General features: G+C 37.8%; 1 protein-coding gene across 4 annotated transcripts in view; it reads left to right on the top strand.

Moving 5' to 3' along the window:
- The window catches only part of LOC129798107 (transcription-associated protein 1), a 36850-nt gene extending 23050 nt beyond the window's left edge, over positions 1 to 13800 (top strand). The window contains exons 12-14 of one of the 4 annotated variants that reach the window (XM_055841082.1): positions 1230 to 6111; positions 9027 to 9753; positions 12751 to 13800. In XM_055841082.1, the coding sequence (XP_055697057.1) occupies positions 1230 to 6111; positions 9027 to 9753; positions 12751 to 13510 (6369 nt within the window). In that variant the 3' untranslated portion in view covers positions 13511 to 13800. The remainder of the gene's footprint in view (positions 1 to 1229; positions 6112 to 9026; positions 9754 to 12750) is intronic. The other 3 variants (XM_055841084.1, XM_055841083.1, XM_055841085.1) reach the window with 3 other exon arrangements.
- Positions 13801 to 15740: the final 1940 nt, after the last annotated feature.

Raw genomic sequence — 15740 nt, forward strand, 5'->3', positions numbered from 1 at the left:
GACGACATTATGAAAGAAATACGAATACAAACATAAGAAAGCAGTCTCGAAATATTTGAAAAAAATTTCTTTAGAAAAAAGAAATGAGAATCCTGCTCCACAACATGGTGGAGTGACCTTCTTTACTAGTCTCCCGGAATAGAGCCCTTCTTGTCAATTCCCGGAAGTTGTTTCCATTTGCGTCACAAGTGAGCCAAAACTCGCATGGATGTAAAATGGGAGGGGAACTTTCTGAAACATAATTTCACGCCTAAGTACTTTGGAGTAACTCTCGATCGAACTCTCACGTTCAAGACCCATTGCAGTAATGTTAAAAACAAGATTAAGATACGAAATAACTTACTGCGAAAACTTGTCAACGCTCAAAAGAGAGCTCAGCCAAAACCGATGCGTACCTCTGCACTTGCCCTATCTTTTTCCGTAGCAGAGTACGCAGCTGAAGTATGGGAGAGATCCGCGCACGCTAAACAAGTTGACGTTACTCTTAACGATACCGCTCGTATAATAACAGCGTGCCTAAACAGCGTGAGGAAACAAATCATCTCCAGTAGAGAGATGTCCAAGGTTCTTTCTAAACCGAAGTATTTTCTCCATGGTCCCAAAAAAAGCAAGGCTGAAGTCTCGCAGGAGCTTTTGTCACTCTGTCTCTACTTGACCAATCTTCGGAGGAGGCCAAATTAAATCTGTGGAAGGAAGTCTTTCCACCAGATTTTGTCAAATTAAGGGAAGACCTTCCTCCTGGAGGTGACCAAGGCTGGAAAACATGGAAGTCGCCCCCCACTTCTGTGTTTGTCCGTTGTCCCCTGCTTCATGCGAAACAGGGGATTTGATGTCGGCAAATTCGCTTGCCATTGACGTGGTCCATTTTTGGGCAAGACAAACTTGATTTTAGGAATCGATCTTCTTCACATTTTCACGATCGAAGGTCAACTGAGGAGCCGATTCGTGTAGGTATTCAGAATAATCCTTCGGACGATCGTCATTCCATCTATCGGCGAAGTCTAGCGCTTTTAGTGCCCTCTGAAGCTAGCCGTTATAGCACCCCTCAGAGTTACCACCCCAACTGAACAGTGTTTGATCTTGATCCTCTTGATCATTGCAGTCTTTCGATCATTTCCCCTATTATTTCTGAAGTAATTAATTTTGACCATTTTATGAATTACAATATGCCATTTCAAACAATATTCACTCATCCGCATACAAATCAACATTGATTACAGTAGCAAAAGTGTTGTTCTATACTTCCCCAGGTTATAGATCATGACAATCCTTATGCCAATGATGATGCAGTCCGCATAGCTCTACTACAATTTGCCTGTTTGCTTGTTGAACGTGCATCATCGCATATTCACGATGGTGATGCAAATAACAAGAAGCAAAGCAATAAGTTACGTCGTCTGATGACTTTTGCATGGCCATGTTTGTTGGTAAAAAGTTGTGTTGATCCGGCTGCGCGTTATCATGGTCACTTGCTTCTTAGTCACATTATAGCTCGTCTAGCCATCCACAAGAGAATTGTCCTGCAGGTATTTCATTCACTGCTCAAAGGACATGCCATTGAGGCAAGATCTGTGGTAAGGCAAGCTCTTGAGGTACTAACACCAGCAATGCCATTACGCATGGAGGATGGTAACACGATGCTGAATCACTGGACGAGGAAGATTATTGTGGAAGAGGGTCATTCGATGCAGCAACTCTTCCATATCCTTCAACTTGTGGTGAGACATTACAAAGTTTACTATCCTGTGCGTCATCACCTCGTTCAGCATATGATCAACTCGATCCAGCGACTCGGATTTGCAGCAACGGCCACGGTGGAGTATAGGAAATTGTCAGTGGAGCTGGCGGAGGTTATTATCAAATGGGAGTTGCAGCGAATCAAGGAGGAGAATGACGATACCCTACCGGCAGAAGATGAAGAAGCTAGTGGTCTGAGTGACAGCAAATTGAGCCAGTCCGGAGCTATAAAGAGAACATCGCAGGAAGAACATGCTGAATTGGCTAGGAAGAAACAACTGATGACTGAAGCTGGACCATCAACACAGCAGCAGCCAGTTGTACCAAAAGTCGAAGGTGCTAATCGGCCAATTGATCGTGTACACTGCGATACAGTCCTAAATTTCCTAATGAGACTAGCCTGTCAAGTACATGAGCTCAATACTCAACCAGGTCAGGTGTCTGCTGGAGAAAGTCTCTCTCGGCGATGCGTTACCCTTCTGAAAATGGCTATGAAGCCTGAAGTTTGGCCTCAACCGTGTGATTTGAAGCTAGCGTGGCTCGATAAAGTTTTTGCCAGTGTAGAAACTCAGCAGCCGAATTTTGGGAATATCTGTACAGCTTTGGAACTTCTGACTTTCTTGCTGACTGTTATGAAGAAAGATCAAATATTGACAACATTCCGTCCACTACAGAGGGGTCTATCTGTTTGTGTCAACTGCACCAACACTAAAGTTATTCGTTTGATGCATAGTCTTCTGGCTAAGTTGATGTCACTCTTCCCAACGGATTCCCATCACAAATACGAAGAATTGGAGACGCTCTATGCAACGGTTAATAAGATGATTTGCGAAGGATTGAGTCAGTACGAGAAGAGTCAACAGGCTAATCCGTCAACACTCTTCGGAACCTTAATGATCCTCAAGGCAGCCTGCATGAATAATCAAAGCTACATTGATCGGTTAATGGTGCCATTTATGAGGCTTCTCAATCGCCTAACAAAGGATCATCTAGCTGGTTGCATGGCTCCACCAAATGCTGGACAACCAGAAGTTGGACTTTCTCCAGTAGCACTCGAACTGCTGATTCTATCTCTCGATCTCGTGAAGAATCGCGTTGTTGTGATGGGTGTGGAGATGCGTAAAGTTTTCATTGGGAACATTCTCGTGGGACTCATTGAGAAGAGTACAGATGTAAAAGTGATGAAGGCCATTGTGAAGATGATCGAAGAGTGGATGCGTCATAAGAATACGCCAATTACTGTAACCCAGGCACCAACGTTGCGTGAGAAATCAATTCTACTCGTGAAATTGATGCACTTTGTGGAGAAGCGTTTTGCAGAAGATCAAGAATTAAATGCACAATTTCTGGAATTGATCAATTACATCTATCGTGATGATCAATTGAAGCAAACGGAGTTAACGTCGAAGCTCGAAGCTGCCTTTGTTGCTGGACTGCGATGCAATCAGCCGCATATCAGAGCTAAGTTTGTTGAAGTCTTCGATGGATCTATGAGACGTAGGATGCACGATCGATTGCTGTATATTGTTTGTTCGCAAGCCTGGGACTCCATCGGGCAACACTATTGGATCAAACAGTGCATCGAACTGCTGATTTTGACTGTTAACTCATCAACGCAAATCCAGAATGCAAATGAAAGTCATCTACTGCCGAGCGTATCTTCAGTGATCAATTTGGCCGATTCGGATGAAAAGAAGAACTTCGTCATCTTCACGTCCTTCCAAAACGATCCACAGGAGCAATTTGATACGATTGAAGATAAGGAAGATGCCTTTGATATGGACATGAGTGTTGAGTCAACTATTTCTCGACGGGAGGAAAGTGAACGTCCAGTTGCAAACAGGCAGACACAATTGGTCAAACTGATCAATCGCCAGAGCAAGTTTTTGGAAGCCAGTCGGAAGATTCGTACGGAGCAGCTCTTAGTTGCTACGTCACAGCTCTGTCATATGGATACGCAATTGGCAGAAAGAGTGTGGTTGGATATGTTCCCACGCATCTGGACGGTTTTAGATGAAGAGCATCAGAATTCACTTGCTCAGGAATTCTTGGCTTTCCTATCATCGGGAACGCACAATAACCAGAAGGATTGCCATCCGAGTGCTATGAACACTTTCGTTGAAGCTCTAACTCGTTGCCAGCCACCTATTGTCATTCCTCCGCATCTGATGACGTATCTAGGGAAGGCGCACAATTTATGGCATCGTATGACGCTAATGCTCGAGAATATGGCACAATACTGGCCACAAAAGAAGGAATCCAGTCAGCAAGATATCTCAGAAGCCAACTTGAACAACTTCTACGGTGGAGAATTTACCCAGCAAGACGTCTACGATCCGTTGTCGCAGATGTACTCGGTACTTCAGGAAGAAGATCTCTGGGCAGGATTGTGGCTCAAGTATGCTAAATATCCTGAGACTAACAATGCCATTGCCTATGAGCAAATGGGCTTCTTTGAAGAGGCACAGAATGCTTATGACATTGCCATGTCGAAATTGAAGACAGATATGGCAAATGGACCAGTAGCTTTTGACATCAACAATGAGCTTTTGCTGTGGGAAAATCATTGGATAAGATGTGCCAAGGAGCTAAATCAATGGGATCTCCTTCTAGATTATGCTCAATCCAACAAAGATAAGAACTTTATGCTGATTATGGAGAGTGCATGGAGGGTGCCTGATTGGAATTTGATGGAACAGGCATTGCTGAAAGTCGAACAGAGTTGTCCGAAGCAAGCCAGCTACAAAGTCAATCTCTACAGGGGATTCCTAACTATTCTGAATTTGGAGAAACAGAGGCTCAATTCTGTGGAGACTTACGTTGAGATGGCATCGAAGCTTTGCATGCGCGAATGGCGTCGGTTGCCTCATATTGTCTCTCATATTCATCTGCCAATCCTCCAGGTGGCACAGCAGATAATGGAACTACAGGAAGCCAATCAGATCCATCAGGGATTGCAGCAAGTGAAGATGTCATCTTCACTGCATGATATGAAGGCCATTGTGAAGACCTGGCGCAATCGTCTGCCTGTCATTGCTGATGATTTATCTCATTGGAGTGATATCTTCACTTGGCGTCAGCATCACTATCAAATAATAACGGATCACCTTAAGCAACAAACAGAATCTGGAAATAATATGTTAGGAGTTCATGCTTCAGCACAGGCAATCATTCATTTCGGGAAGATTGCACGAAAGCACAATTTGCGTGGTGTCTGCCAGGATTCCCTCTCGCGCATCTACACGATACCCCAGGTGCCAATTGTTGATTGTTTCCAGAAGATCAAGCAACAAGTGAAGTGTTATCTGCAAATGGCTGCAGTTTCGGGCAGAAATGAACTGAATGAAGCTGTAGAAGTGATTGAATCGACCAATTTCAAGTACTTCAATCACGAAATGTCAGCAGAATTTTATGCCTTCAAGGGTCTACTATTGGCCCAAATTGGTCGTTCCGAGGACGCCAATAAGGAATTCAGTGCAGCAGTGCAGATGCACGATACACAAATTAAAGCATGGGCCCTATGGGGTGACTATCTGGAGCATGTTTTTACCACTGATACCAATCAGCCACGCAATATGCAAAATGGTTTGGGTGCAATGACATGCTTCTTGCATGCATGTCGACATCAAAATGAATTCAAGTCACGCAAGTACCTGGCCAAGGTGCTCTGGTTGCTCTCGTACGATGACAAGAGTTCGTCATTGATGGAGATTCTGGAGAAGTATTCAGTGGGAGTTCCTCCACTTCACTGGATCCCATGGATTCCTCAATTGCTGTGTGCTCTGGTTCAGTATGAGGGAACGGTTATTCTCAATCTACTGAGTCAAGTTGGACGTATGTTTCCGCAAGCTGTCTACTTTCCCATTCGCACATTGTACCTCACGCTGAAAATTGAACAACGCGAGAGGTATAAGAATGCAGAACAAGCGAATTTAGCTGCAGCGTGCAAAAGTCAGCAACAGGGACAATCACAAACTGGTGCTGTGGCAGGAGGTACTCCAACAGGATCAGAAGCATCTCCGTCTCAGATGACTGTAACAGCACAACCAGGAACAAGTCAGGCAACAGGTGGAACCGATCAACCGGGACCGGGTCCATTTAAAGCTACCCCACCGATGTGGCGATGCTCCAAGATAATGCACCATCAACGAGATATTCATCCCACAACACTTAGCTCCTTGGAAGGCATTGTGGATCAGATGGTGTGGTTTAGGGAGAACTGGTATGAGGAAGTTCTACGTCAGCTGCGGCAAGGCTTGACAAAATGCTACGTGATTGCCTTTGAGAATCGAGGATCCGTCAATGAAGCCACAATTACACCACATACGCTGAATTTCGTGAAGAAATTAGTGTCGACTTTCGGCATTGGAATAGGTGAGTGCGCTATTCCTTTTCTTTAGATTTTTCAACAGGTTATTCCTTACAAATGGTACTTTACCCTGACGAACCCCACGTTACATCTATTTTTCCCAAATCCCAAAACTTACGCGATCTCTAAGTTTTTGAACATGCTGTTAGGGAACCCAAAAGTACATCTTTGCTGTTTTGTCTTTGTTTGAGATCAGAAAAGTTTTATGAAGTCGAAATTCGAAACCCTTTCTTTCTCACATGTTTTGCATATGACTATCTCATTCTTTCGCATACCAAATTCGATTGAGCTAAATTAAATTTGGACTGATGTTTAATAGAAGAAGAAGAGTGCGAGGGAATGAGATAGACGTACGCAAAACATGTGAGAAAGAAAAGGAACCGAATTTCGATTTCATGAAATTTTCCTGATCTAAAAGGTGTGCCGGAGCCATTATAAACGTTTTTCTGACCCTTACAAATTGTACTCTCTTTTTCAATGGATAATTTCATCTCGGCTGAAGTATATGCTTAAATGTTTTTATTTTAAGAATATACTTCAGTCGAGAAGATTTCAATGAACTCCTTCAAGTAGAGTAAATTAAGCTAATTCAAAACCTGCTCCAAATGGAAATTTTTAGCTACTCCAAATGGAAACGTCACTGTTTTTATGATAAATACAGTACTAAATTACAATATTTATATCGCACATTGAATATTACAATGGCGTATGTCAGATTTCAGCATTTGTCAGGAGACGGCCTCAAAAACTAAATTTAATAATATTTTCTTATTTTCATTTACAAATTTTAAAGATTGTTTGTATATATGATTCCACTGGATAGAGCACATATGTAGGAACTCGAAATGTTGGACTTTTATTACCCAAAAATATAGTTATTTAAAAAATTAAAAAATGATCCGTCACATTTACACTTAAATTGCCAAAATTATACGTCACTGTAATACTAAAAATCCAGACAAGGCTTTTAAGATACGCCTCTTGTTTAGTATTTGAAATTTTAATAGAATTATTTTTTATTGAATTTCAATAATATTTCTTTTGTTGTTTGACCATAAATTAATTTTAAAAATCAGACCCATTGAAATTAAAAATAAATAATGAAAAGTTGTGCATTTTATTTATATTTCATTTTATTTGTCCATGAATTCATTTCATTTCTTCAGATCTCTTTGTACTCTATATAGGGTAAAGGCTCATAATTTTGTCCAGTCTGCTTATAAGCATCGATGTTCCAAGTTTGAAGTGCGATATTTTCAATACTAATTGACTTTTTTTGTTACTCTCTTTTCAGAAGGGTTGTTTAGAAACTTGGCAAAGGTTTATTGTCTTTGTTTTTACAAAAAAATAGTCTTAATACGTTTAGAATTAAATTGATATGTAGAGGTGAATTTGGTCGAATTTTGGACAACTTGGTTATTAATTTGGACAACTTGGCTGTAAATTTGGACAGTTAATCCGCCTCAAAAGGATGCCCATTGTTCTTCATTTCATGAACCAATCTCACCAAGTGCTCTTCCTGTTCATATGAGGGAAACGTAGAATGTCACAAGATGCCCGGAAACTTTCCATATCATTCATTAAAGTGAGTTGACTTCGGTACGCCAAGTACGTGCGGATTAGCGCATTCCTTCACTTTTCCGGGAGCCTTTCAAGGCTTTTCTCACTACATCTCTTTCGTAGAAATGATGCTCCTTTGTTTCTCCAGGCATTTGTCCAACCTAGTCATCACAAAAGCTAAAACTTCACGAAATTTCGTGAAAAAAACACCTGTCCAAAATAAGGAGTATCACCTCACTGGTGAATGTCTTAGAATATTTCCTATTTTTCACACGAAAAACGTAATTCACAAGGCAAATCTCACTTCAGATCAAATGTACAATTCACCATTAATGTGAATCAACACAATATTCAATGAATATTTAACAATATCACTCAAAAACAGCGAACAAACTTTGTTAGTACTTCACCAAAACTAAATAAGACTGAAGTAAACACAAAGTTCTGTCATATTTCTCGTAAGCAATTGCTCACACTGAATTTTCAACAAAGCAATTTCAACTCAAATCATATTCAAAATTTAACGTATTTAGTGTCAAAATCTTCCAAAAAGAACAAATATTTAGATAGAATTCATTATTCATCAAATATTGAAATAAAAATCCATAATTTTAATCAATTTATTTTTAGTGTCCTACTTTTTCCTTAAAGTGTCCAAAATAAGAAACTGGACAAAATTATGAGCCTTTCTCCTAACTATATTTTCCAATGAAAAACACAATAAAGTTACTGTTGTTTATTCGTTTTATTTAACATTTATGTCATATTTCTCGCTAATTTTAGTTAAATTAAGTGCTAATCTTTATTGTTAACGGTACGTGAAGTTTTCAAATTAAATAATTACCTATTTCGTGAGCAAAAAGGGTTTTTCTGAAGTGTCTGCAAATGTTTCAATAGGAAACTCCGGAAATATGATTTTTTTTTAGAGATTTTCTTATTGTCTCAGATGGGAAAGGAGAAAAGACCAGGAATAAGAACAAATCTTGCACTTAAGAGCAACTCAACAAAATTTTGGAATCCTTTCGTCGCGGTTTCACTTATACACTGTTTGTCTCCAATTAGAAACTTTCCCTTGTCTCCATTTGGATTAATTTATTTAATTTGTTTGTATATCTAAAGAATTTTCACTAAACAGTAACATTCTAGAAGAGTCAAGGAGCAAATTTATGTAATTCTCTTCAGAAAAAATATGAACTTAATGTGTTGAATCTTCTGTCAAAGTTAAAGCGTCTGAAAATGGTTTTGAATTAGGACATTTACCCTAAAGAGTGTCCTTTTTGTTGATTAATAACGTTAAAAAAAATTGCTATTCCTTAAGTAACCCAGTCTTTTAAAGTACTAAAATACATATAAGTTTCAGCTGACAATAGACTTGTGTGTCGAATTGTAGAAAACATTTCGAGTTCTGTGGCATCGACATTTGCATCAGCTGCTTCGGAATCCCTGGCGAAGCGTGCTCAGGCAACTGTTCAGGATCCAGTATTTCAGAAGATGAAAGGTCAATTTACGAGTGATTTTGACTTTTCTCAGCCTGGTGCCATGAAATTGCACAATTTAATTAGTAAATTGAAGAAATGGATAAAAATCCTTGAGGCTAAGACGAAGCAATTGCCAAAGGTGTTCCTGATTGAGGAGAAATGTCGCTTCTTGTCAAACTTTAGTCAAAAAACAGCCGAAGTGGAATTGCCAGGAGAAGTTTTGGGATCACGTCCATCCCACTATCATATTCGTATTGCTCGATTTATGCCACGCGTTGAAGTGGTGCAGAAGCACAATACAGCCGCACGTAGGCTATCAATTCGGGGGACAAATGGAAAGATCTACAAGTATTTGGTGGTCAATGATTCGGGATTGGGGGATGCTAGGAGGGAAGAGAGAGTATTGCAACTTCTACGGATGCTCAATCACTATCTGGCTAAGCAGAAAGAGACAGCTAGGAGATTCCTAAACATCACAGTTCATCGTGTTGTTGCTGTATCACCACAAATGCGCCTAGTTGAGGATAATCCAACAAGTATTTCTCTTTTGGACATCTACAAGAATGGCTGTGCTAAGATGAAAATTGAACATGATACTCCCATCGCAAGGTACGTTATTTTTTTTAATTGTATTCAAAATGACATTTTCTAGTGAAGATTTTTTGCTTTTCGAACTTTGCAATGTTTACAATCGGGTATACACTTTTTAGCCTTTTGAGCTTGTGATAAATGAAATTCTTAATGAGAGTAAACGTGTAAACCACAGAAAATACTAACTGAAAATAAATAGCTACAAAAAAAAATTAAAACTATTGGGAATGCTAGAATTTTTATAGGTCACACGTGAGTTCGAAACCTGACAAGGCCAATCGAGCTTTTTCGTCATATCACAAGAGTTCGAAAATCCCATTCATTGATATTTTAATGAAAATAAAAAATGCCAAAGAATTTTTACAGATTTTCGTAGCAAAAAGTCAATTTGTATTGAATTTCCTTGTTCCTAGCAATTTGACAAGGATTTTAGGACTAATATCAATATATTTTCCTGTAAAATTTTTATATTCTTATTTATATAGTTTGCGCTTTTGTTTCAGAAAGTTTTATATGAAATTCCAACAGGAATTCTAAAAAGAAAAAGAAGGCGTAAAGTGAATTTCCACCTTATTTTTTTTTGCAGTACTACTTTACAAAAATTCTAGGTCTTATGTTAACAGAAACCTAAAAAAAAATGATAATTTTTTTAGGTTTATAGTATAAGCCATTCAAATGTTCATTTCTGATGCCAACTCCATATAAAAAAGGTGGCATTTTACGCCAATTTTGTATTGTACGCTCATCTTTGGTTTTTTCCCTATTTTTTTGATAATAGAAAAGTTATCAACTATTTTTTTTCCACTAAACAAAAGCTAATTAAATTCTCTTTACATTCGTGTTATCACTTTAGCATAATATTGAATAAAACTTCTACTATGAAGCTGCAGACTTAAAATTGGAGTAGAGTAAAATGAGGTAATTTGGAACCATTTACAATTTGGGACACTTGAGATTATCTCACTGTTTCAGATGAGCAAAGAGAAAACACAGACCACAAAATACAAGAAAAGGACGATTAAGAAGAAAAAAGAACAGATTTCTTTTCTTTGAATCTCTAAAACAGTGAGAAAATCTCAAATGTCCCAAATTGGTTCCAAATTACATCATTTTACCCTAAAATGCCACTTTGGGTTTTAAAGTGTCAATAGCTCCTAAACTAAAAGAGATTTCGACTTGCGGTTTTCGGCAAAGGTTATATATCGTATGAAAATTGCAACTTGGTGCATTGACCCCCCACCCCCCACCCCTCCTTCCGCCATTTTGAAGACCCCCCTTTTTTTGTTTTCTCAATGGCTCCGCCCCTATGGCATCGAGCGGGCTCAAATTTTAGAATGTTATAGCTGGGCCTTAGGGCTTTCCATCAATACCAAACTTAAGGTCCCCCGACCCCCCTGACCCGAGCTATAAGGGTCCAAAAAAAATTTCTTAAAATGGCCATAACTCCGGTTCTAATTGGCAGAATTTAAAAAGTGAGGGCTTTTTGGAAAGCTCTCGTAAAATGCCACTCCCCCTTCTAACATCGCAAGTTCATAAAACCACCGCTAGGGGCGCTATTATTAAAAAGAAAATTTTTAAATCTTAAAAGTTAAATAGCTCAAAAATTCCTTATGCAATCGGGCTGAAATTTTAGTATGTTGTAGCCGTTTATTATACCTATCAAATCAAACAAAAAAACCTTAAGTCAATCCATAACCCCTGACCCGAGCTATAAGGGGTCAAAGTTCGAACATTGACCGGCCTCTATCTCCGGTTCTAATTAACATAGCGGCCTAAATTTTACCTTTTTGGTTTCGTCTCGATGAGAACTTTCAGATGGAAGTTCAAAAAGTCACCACAGGTGGCGCTGTGATAGCGTCAAAATTCATCGAAATTAAAAGTCACTTTTTTCAAAAACGGCATTCTGCAAGTTAATGAAATTTTAGTATGTTGTAGTCCAGTCTAGGACGTTTCCAAAATGGTGCAAATGTGCGCTGTGGTTAAAACAGAACCGGAGATATGAGGGGTCAAAATTCACGAAATTCAAAAAATCATATCTGCGGTTCTATTTGACCGATTTTGATGGGTTAGGGCTTAAACGAAAGATCTCACCAAATGCTACAACTTTCTAGAATATTTGAACTTCGTGGGACCAACACCAGGGGCGCCACAGTCGAAAAACCAATTTCAATATCACATAACCTCAATTATCTCGACTGTCGCTGAACCGATTTTGACGATTACTTTAACATAATTGTAGACCACATTTGTCTCTACATTTCGTCCATACATCATTTTTCGATCAGACTACGCTATCACTCCGATTTTGCCGTTTAAGTGTGAAAAAATTGATTTTTCCCATAATAACGCTTTAAAATCACTTAGATGCCAACTTGACTGCCTCTACTCCACCAAGACACTTAAAATATGGTTTTAAATGGAAAGTCTCACAAAATACAACAATTCTTTGATATAGTTGAAGTTCAACAAATCACTACTTGGGGCACTCTGGATGAAAAAACGAGTTAAGACACAAAAAACCTCGCTTATCTTGGCTTCTGAGTAATCGATGAGATCATGTTCTATGGGAAAATTATAGAGAACATTCTGGTCTACATTTCACCCATATATTACTTTTGTGCCAGTTCATCCAAATCCTTGATATTTTGGTTTAAATACAAAATTTGTATAATTTCACGAATTTGATTCAAGATAACTGAATGGCGTCTCCCAACTTCAGCTCCAAATCGAATTTGCATGCACTCCGAGTTAGCTCACGTTAAGAATCTCACCTACATAAGCCGGTTAGGATTATCTGTCCCTTTTGTGTAATTTCAGTACAATTGTTGAAGGAAAATTCAACTTACTTTGCTTTTCAACTTCGAAAATTCAACTTGTTTGCTTTTCAACTTTGCTTACTACGATAATCGTTGCAAATTTACTACAATTATCGATGCTCTCCCATTACACGCGATAACCGTAGTAATTATTTTTTACTGTGATAGACGTCTAGTTCCCATGTCAATCTCTTTGCAGATATTACGAGAGATTAGCTGAGGTTCAGTGTCGAGGCTCACAGACAACGCATCCGATATTGCGTGATATTTTGCGTGAGATCCAACAGTCGATGGTGCCAAAAACCATTCTCAAAGACTGGGCTGTTCAGTGTTTCCGATCAGCCACAGATTATTGGCAATTCCGCAAAATGTTCACTCTTCAGCTGTCTCTGGCATGTTTATGTGAACATGCACTGCATTTGACCAGAATTAATCCCGATATGATGTATCTGCATCAGGATTCGGGTCTTATTAATATTTCCTACTTCAAATTTGACGTTGATGATGTGACAGGGGAGCTGGATGCTAGTCGTCCAGTTCCCTTCAGGTTGACACCCAATATTGTGGAATTTCTGTCCAGTATCGGAATTACGGGGCCTCTGACGGCATCAGCAATGGTTACGGCCAGATGCTTCGTTCAGCCCAATTTCAAACTTCCCACGATACTCAGGACGATTCTGAAGGATGAAATAATGGCGGTGCACAAGAAGAGGCCAGCAAATGAGAATCCAAGCATTGATCCAAATGGGGATTTGTCCTCGGACAAGGGAGCCAATGAAGTGGACATGGAGAAGATTATAACAATTGTGAATAAAGGCGTGAACTCAATCATGAGCAGACTCAATAATCTCTCGTATTTTGAGAGTGTGGATACTAATAAGATGGGAACTCTTGTACAAGCTGCTCTCAATCCCGATAATCTTTGTCGCATGGATCCAGCCTGGCATCCATGGATGTAATTTCACAAAGAAAAAAAAAGAAAAGAAATTGTAGATGAAAAGCAGCAGTCTGAGCAATTTGTAATAATTTAAGCAGACTTCAATCTCAACAAAATATTATTAATTTGTGTGTTTGATTTTTCGTAAAAAAGATTCTTGCAAATTGAAATTATATAATTAGGTTTTATTTTGTATTTGTAATAGATTTATAATGACAAGAAAATTATGCCTGCACATCAATGGGCGATTTATTATTCTGAAATTCTAGAATCAATGCATTAACATCAAATAAAAAAAAATATTCAATTTAACTCAGTCTTTTATTGAAGGTACTTTTGTTTATGAAGGCTAGAAGTAGAAGTTCTGTTGCTTCAACTTTGAACGGAATTAATTATTTCTATTAGGGGAAGTGGGGCACCTTTGAATTTAGGAAATCTTTGAAATTAGCCTTTTTTCTCCTATTTTTAAATAAAATGATATACAGTAGGTGTCAAAAGTTTGTTGCCTCGTTCGGCAAACCAGATGCAAAAAAATGATAGAAAAAATTACTTTTTAATTTTTTTCGTTTTGCAAATTAGTTGCCTGTAATCCGTAGGTCTTATTTATGTATCTGGAAAAAATATTTCATTTTATTTCATATAAAAAATTATTGTTTTCCAAAATTTGTTCATTTTTCATGCGTCAAAAGTTTTTTGCCTCATTTGAAAAGTTACTCAAAATGGTCAAAAACATGCAACTAACTTAAAATAAACCGGCTATAGTGTAACCTTTGTGTAACCTCTCGTGATTTACCATAAAATTTGGCAATCAACGACGCAGATTTATTCCGGCAATATCTCCGGACGATTTACCATCTTTTAATTCCTTCTAACTTACCATTTAAACTCAAAACTTTACATAAACTCAAAATATAGCCGGTTTATTTTAAGTTAGTTGCATGTTTCTGACCATTTTGAGTAACTTTAAATGAGGCAACAAACTTTTGACGCATGAAAAATGAACAAATTCTGGAAAACATTTTTTTATATGAAATAAAATGAAATATTTTTCTCCAGATAACATAAATAAGACCTACGGATTACACGCAAGTAATTTGCAAAATGAAAAATTTTAAAAAGTATTTTTTTCTATCATTTTTTGCACCTGATTGCCCGAAAATACATGAGACTACAAACTTTTGACACCTACTGTAATTTAGCTGCACAAACAGATTGAGAAGATAAATTACATTATGATATGGCTCAGTTACATTTAAAAATAGGAGAAAAATCCCAAATTCAAAGGTACCCCACTTGCCCCTAAAATTAAAACATGGTGATTTGATTCTCTTTCAAAAGATCCCCAACTTAATTTTCTTTCTTGGTTCTCATTAGGAAAATGTGTTTCTGTTTTCTTCAATTTAGAGAAATCATCGAAATGGTAAGTTTATTGTATGAAAAGTGCTTTATAATATTGTTCACAGAGTGGTCAGAAATATTTAATAGTTTGCCTTTAATGATCGATAAACGAAAAAAAAACATGACATTTAATGTGCTACACTTAATTATTTTTGAAAAACATGATAATTCCAAGTACTGGGATGTGGAGTACTGTATTCCCTGAAAAATTGAACTCAAAATTTTGAGTTTAACTGGTATTTTTCCTTTTTTGAAAATGTTGTTAAAATTTGAATATTTTTAAGAAAAAAATAAGCGCAAAAGTGTAAGCTCGCCTTTTCAGGGAATGTAGTACTCAATGTTACTTATCAACAAAAAAAAAAATGAAAATTTTTGAGAATGGGGTTTTTGAGAAAAATTAATTTTTAATTTTTTTCAAAAAAAAATTAAAAGACGGTTACAAAAAAAAAACTTGAGCAGATAATACGAAAACTAGTATATCGTTTTAAAGAGTATAAAATTATCTTTTAAATAAAAAAAAGAGTAAGAAGAAATCTCAACCCGTTCGCGAGATAAAGCATTTTGAAATATTTGCCAAAAATCTCAATTGACGAATGAAGCGCGAGACACCATCTTTGACGCCATGTGTCTCCGGCCAGGAATTTTTTTTGGGCGAAAAAAAAATAGGGGTATATTATTTTATCATGTACTTTAACATATGTAAAATTCAAAAACATCTAAGACCATGAACCCGCGATTTGCGATTTTCTCGGTCGTCTTGAGATGGATCGGCCCATAACTGATTTCTCTTTGAGGACGAGCAATAAAATGTCTAAATGTATTACAGTACTGTCTCTCTATATGCACACTCTCTA

This window comes from Phlebotomus papatasi, chromosome 1 (assembly GCF_024763615.1).
Source record: "Phlebotomus papatasi isolate M1 chromosome 1, Ppap_2.1, whole genome shotgun sequence".
Lineage (NCBI taxonomy): Eukaryota > Metazoa > Arthropoda > Insecta > Diptera > Psychodidae > Phlebotomus > Phlebotomus papatasi.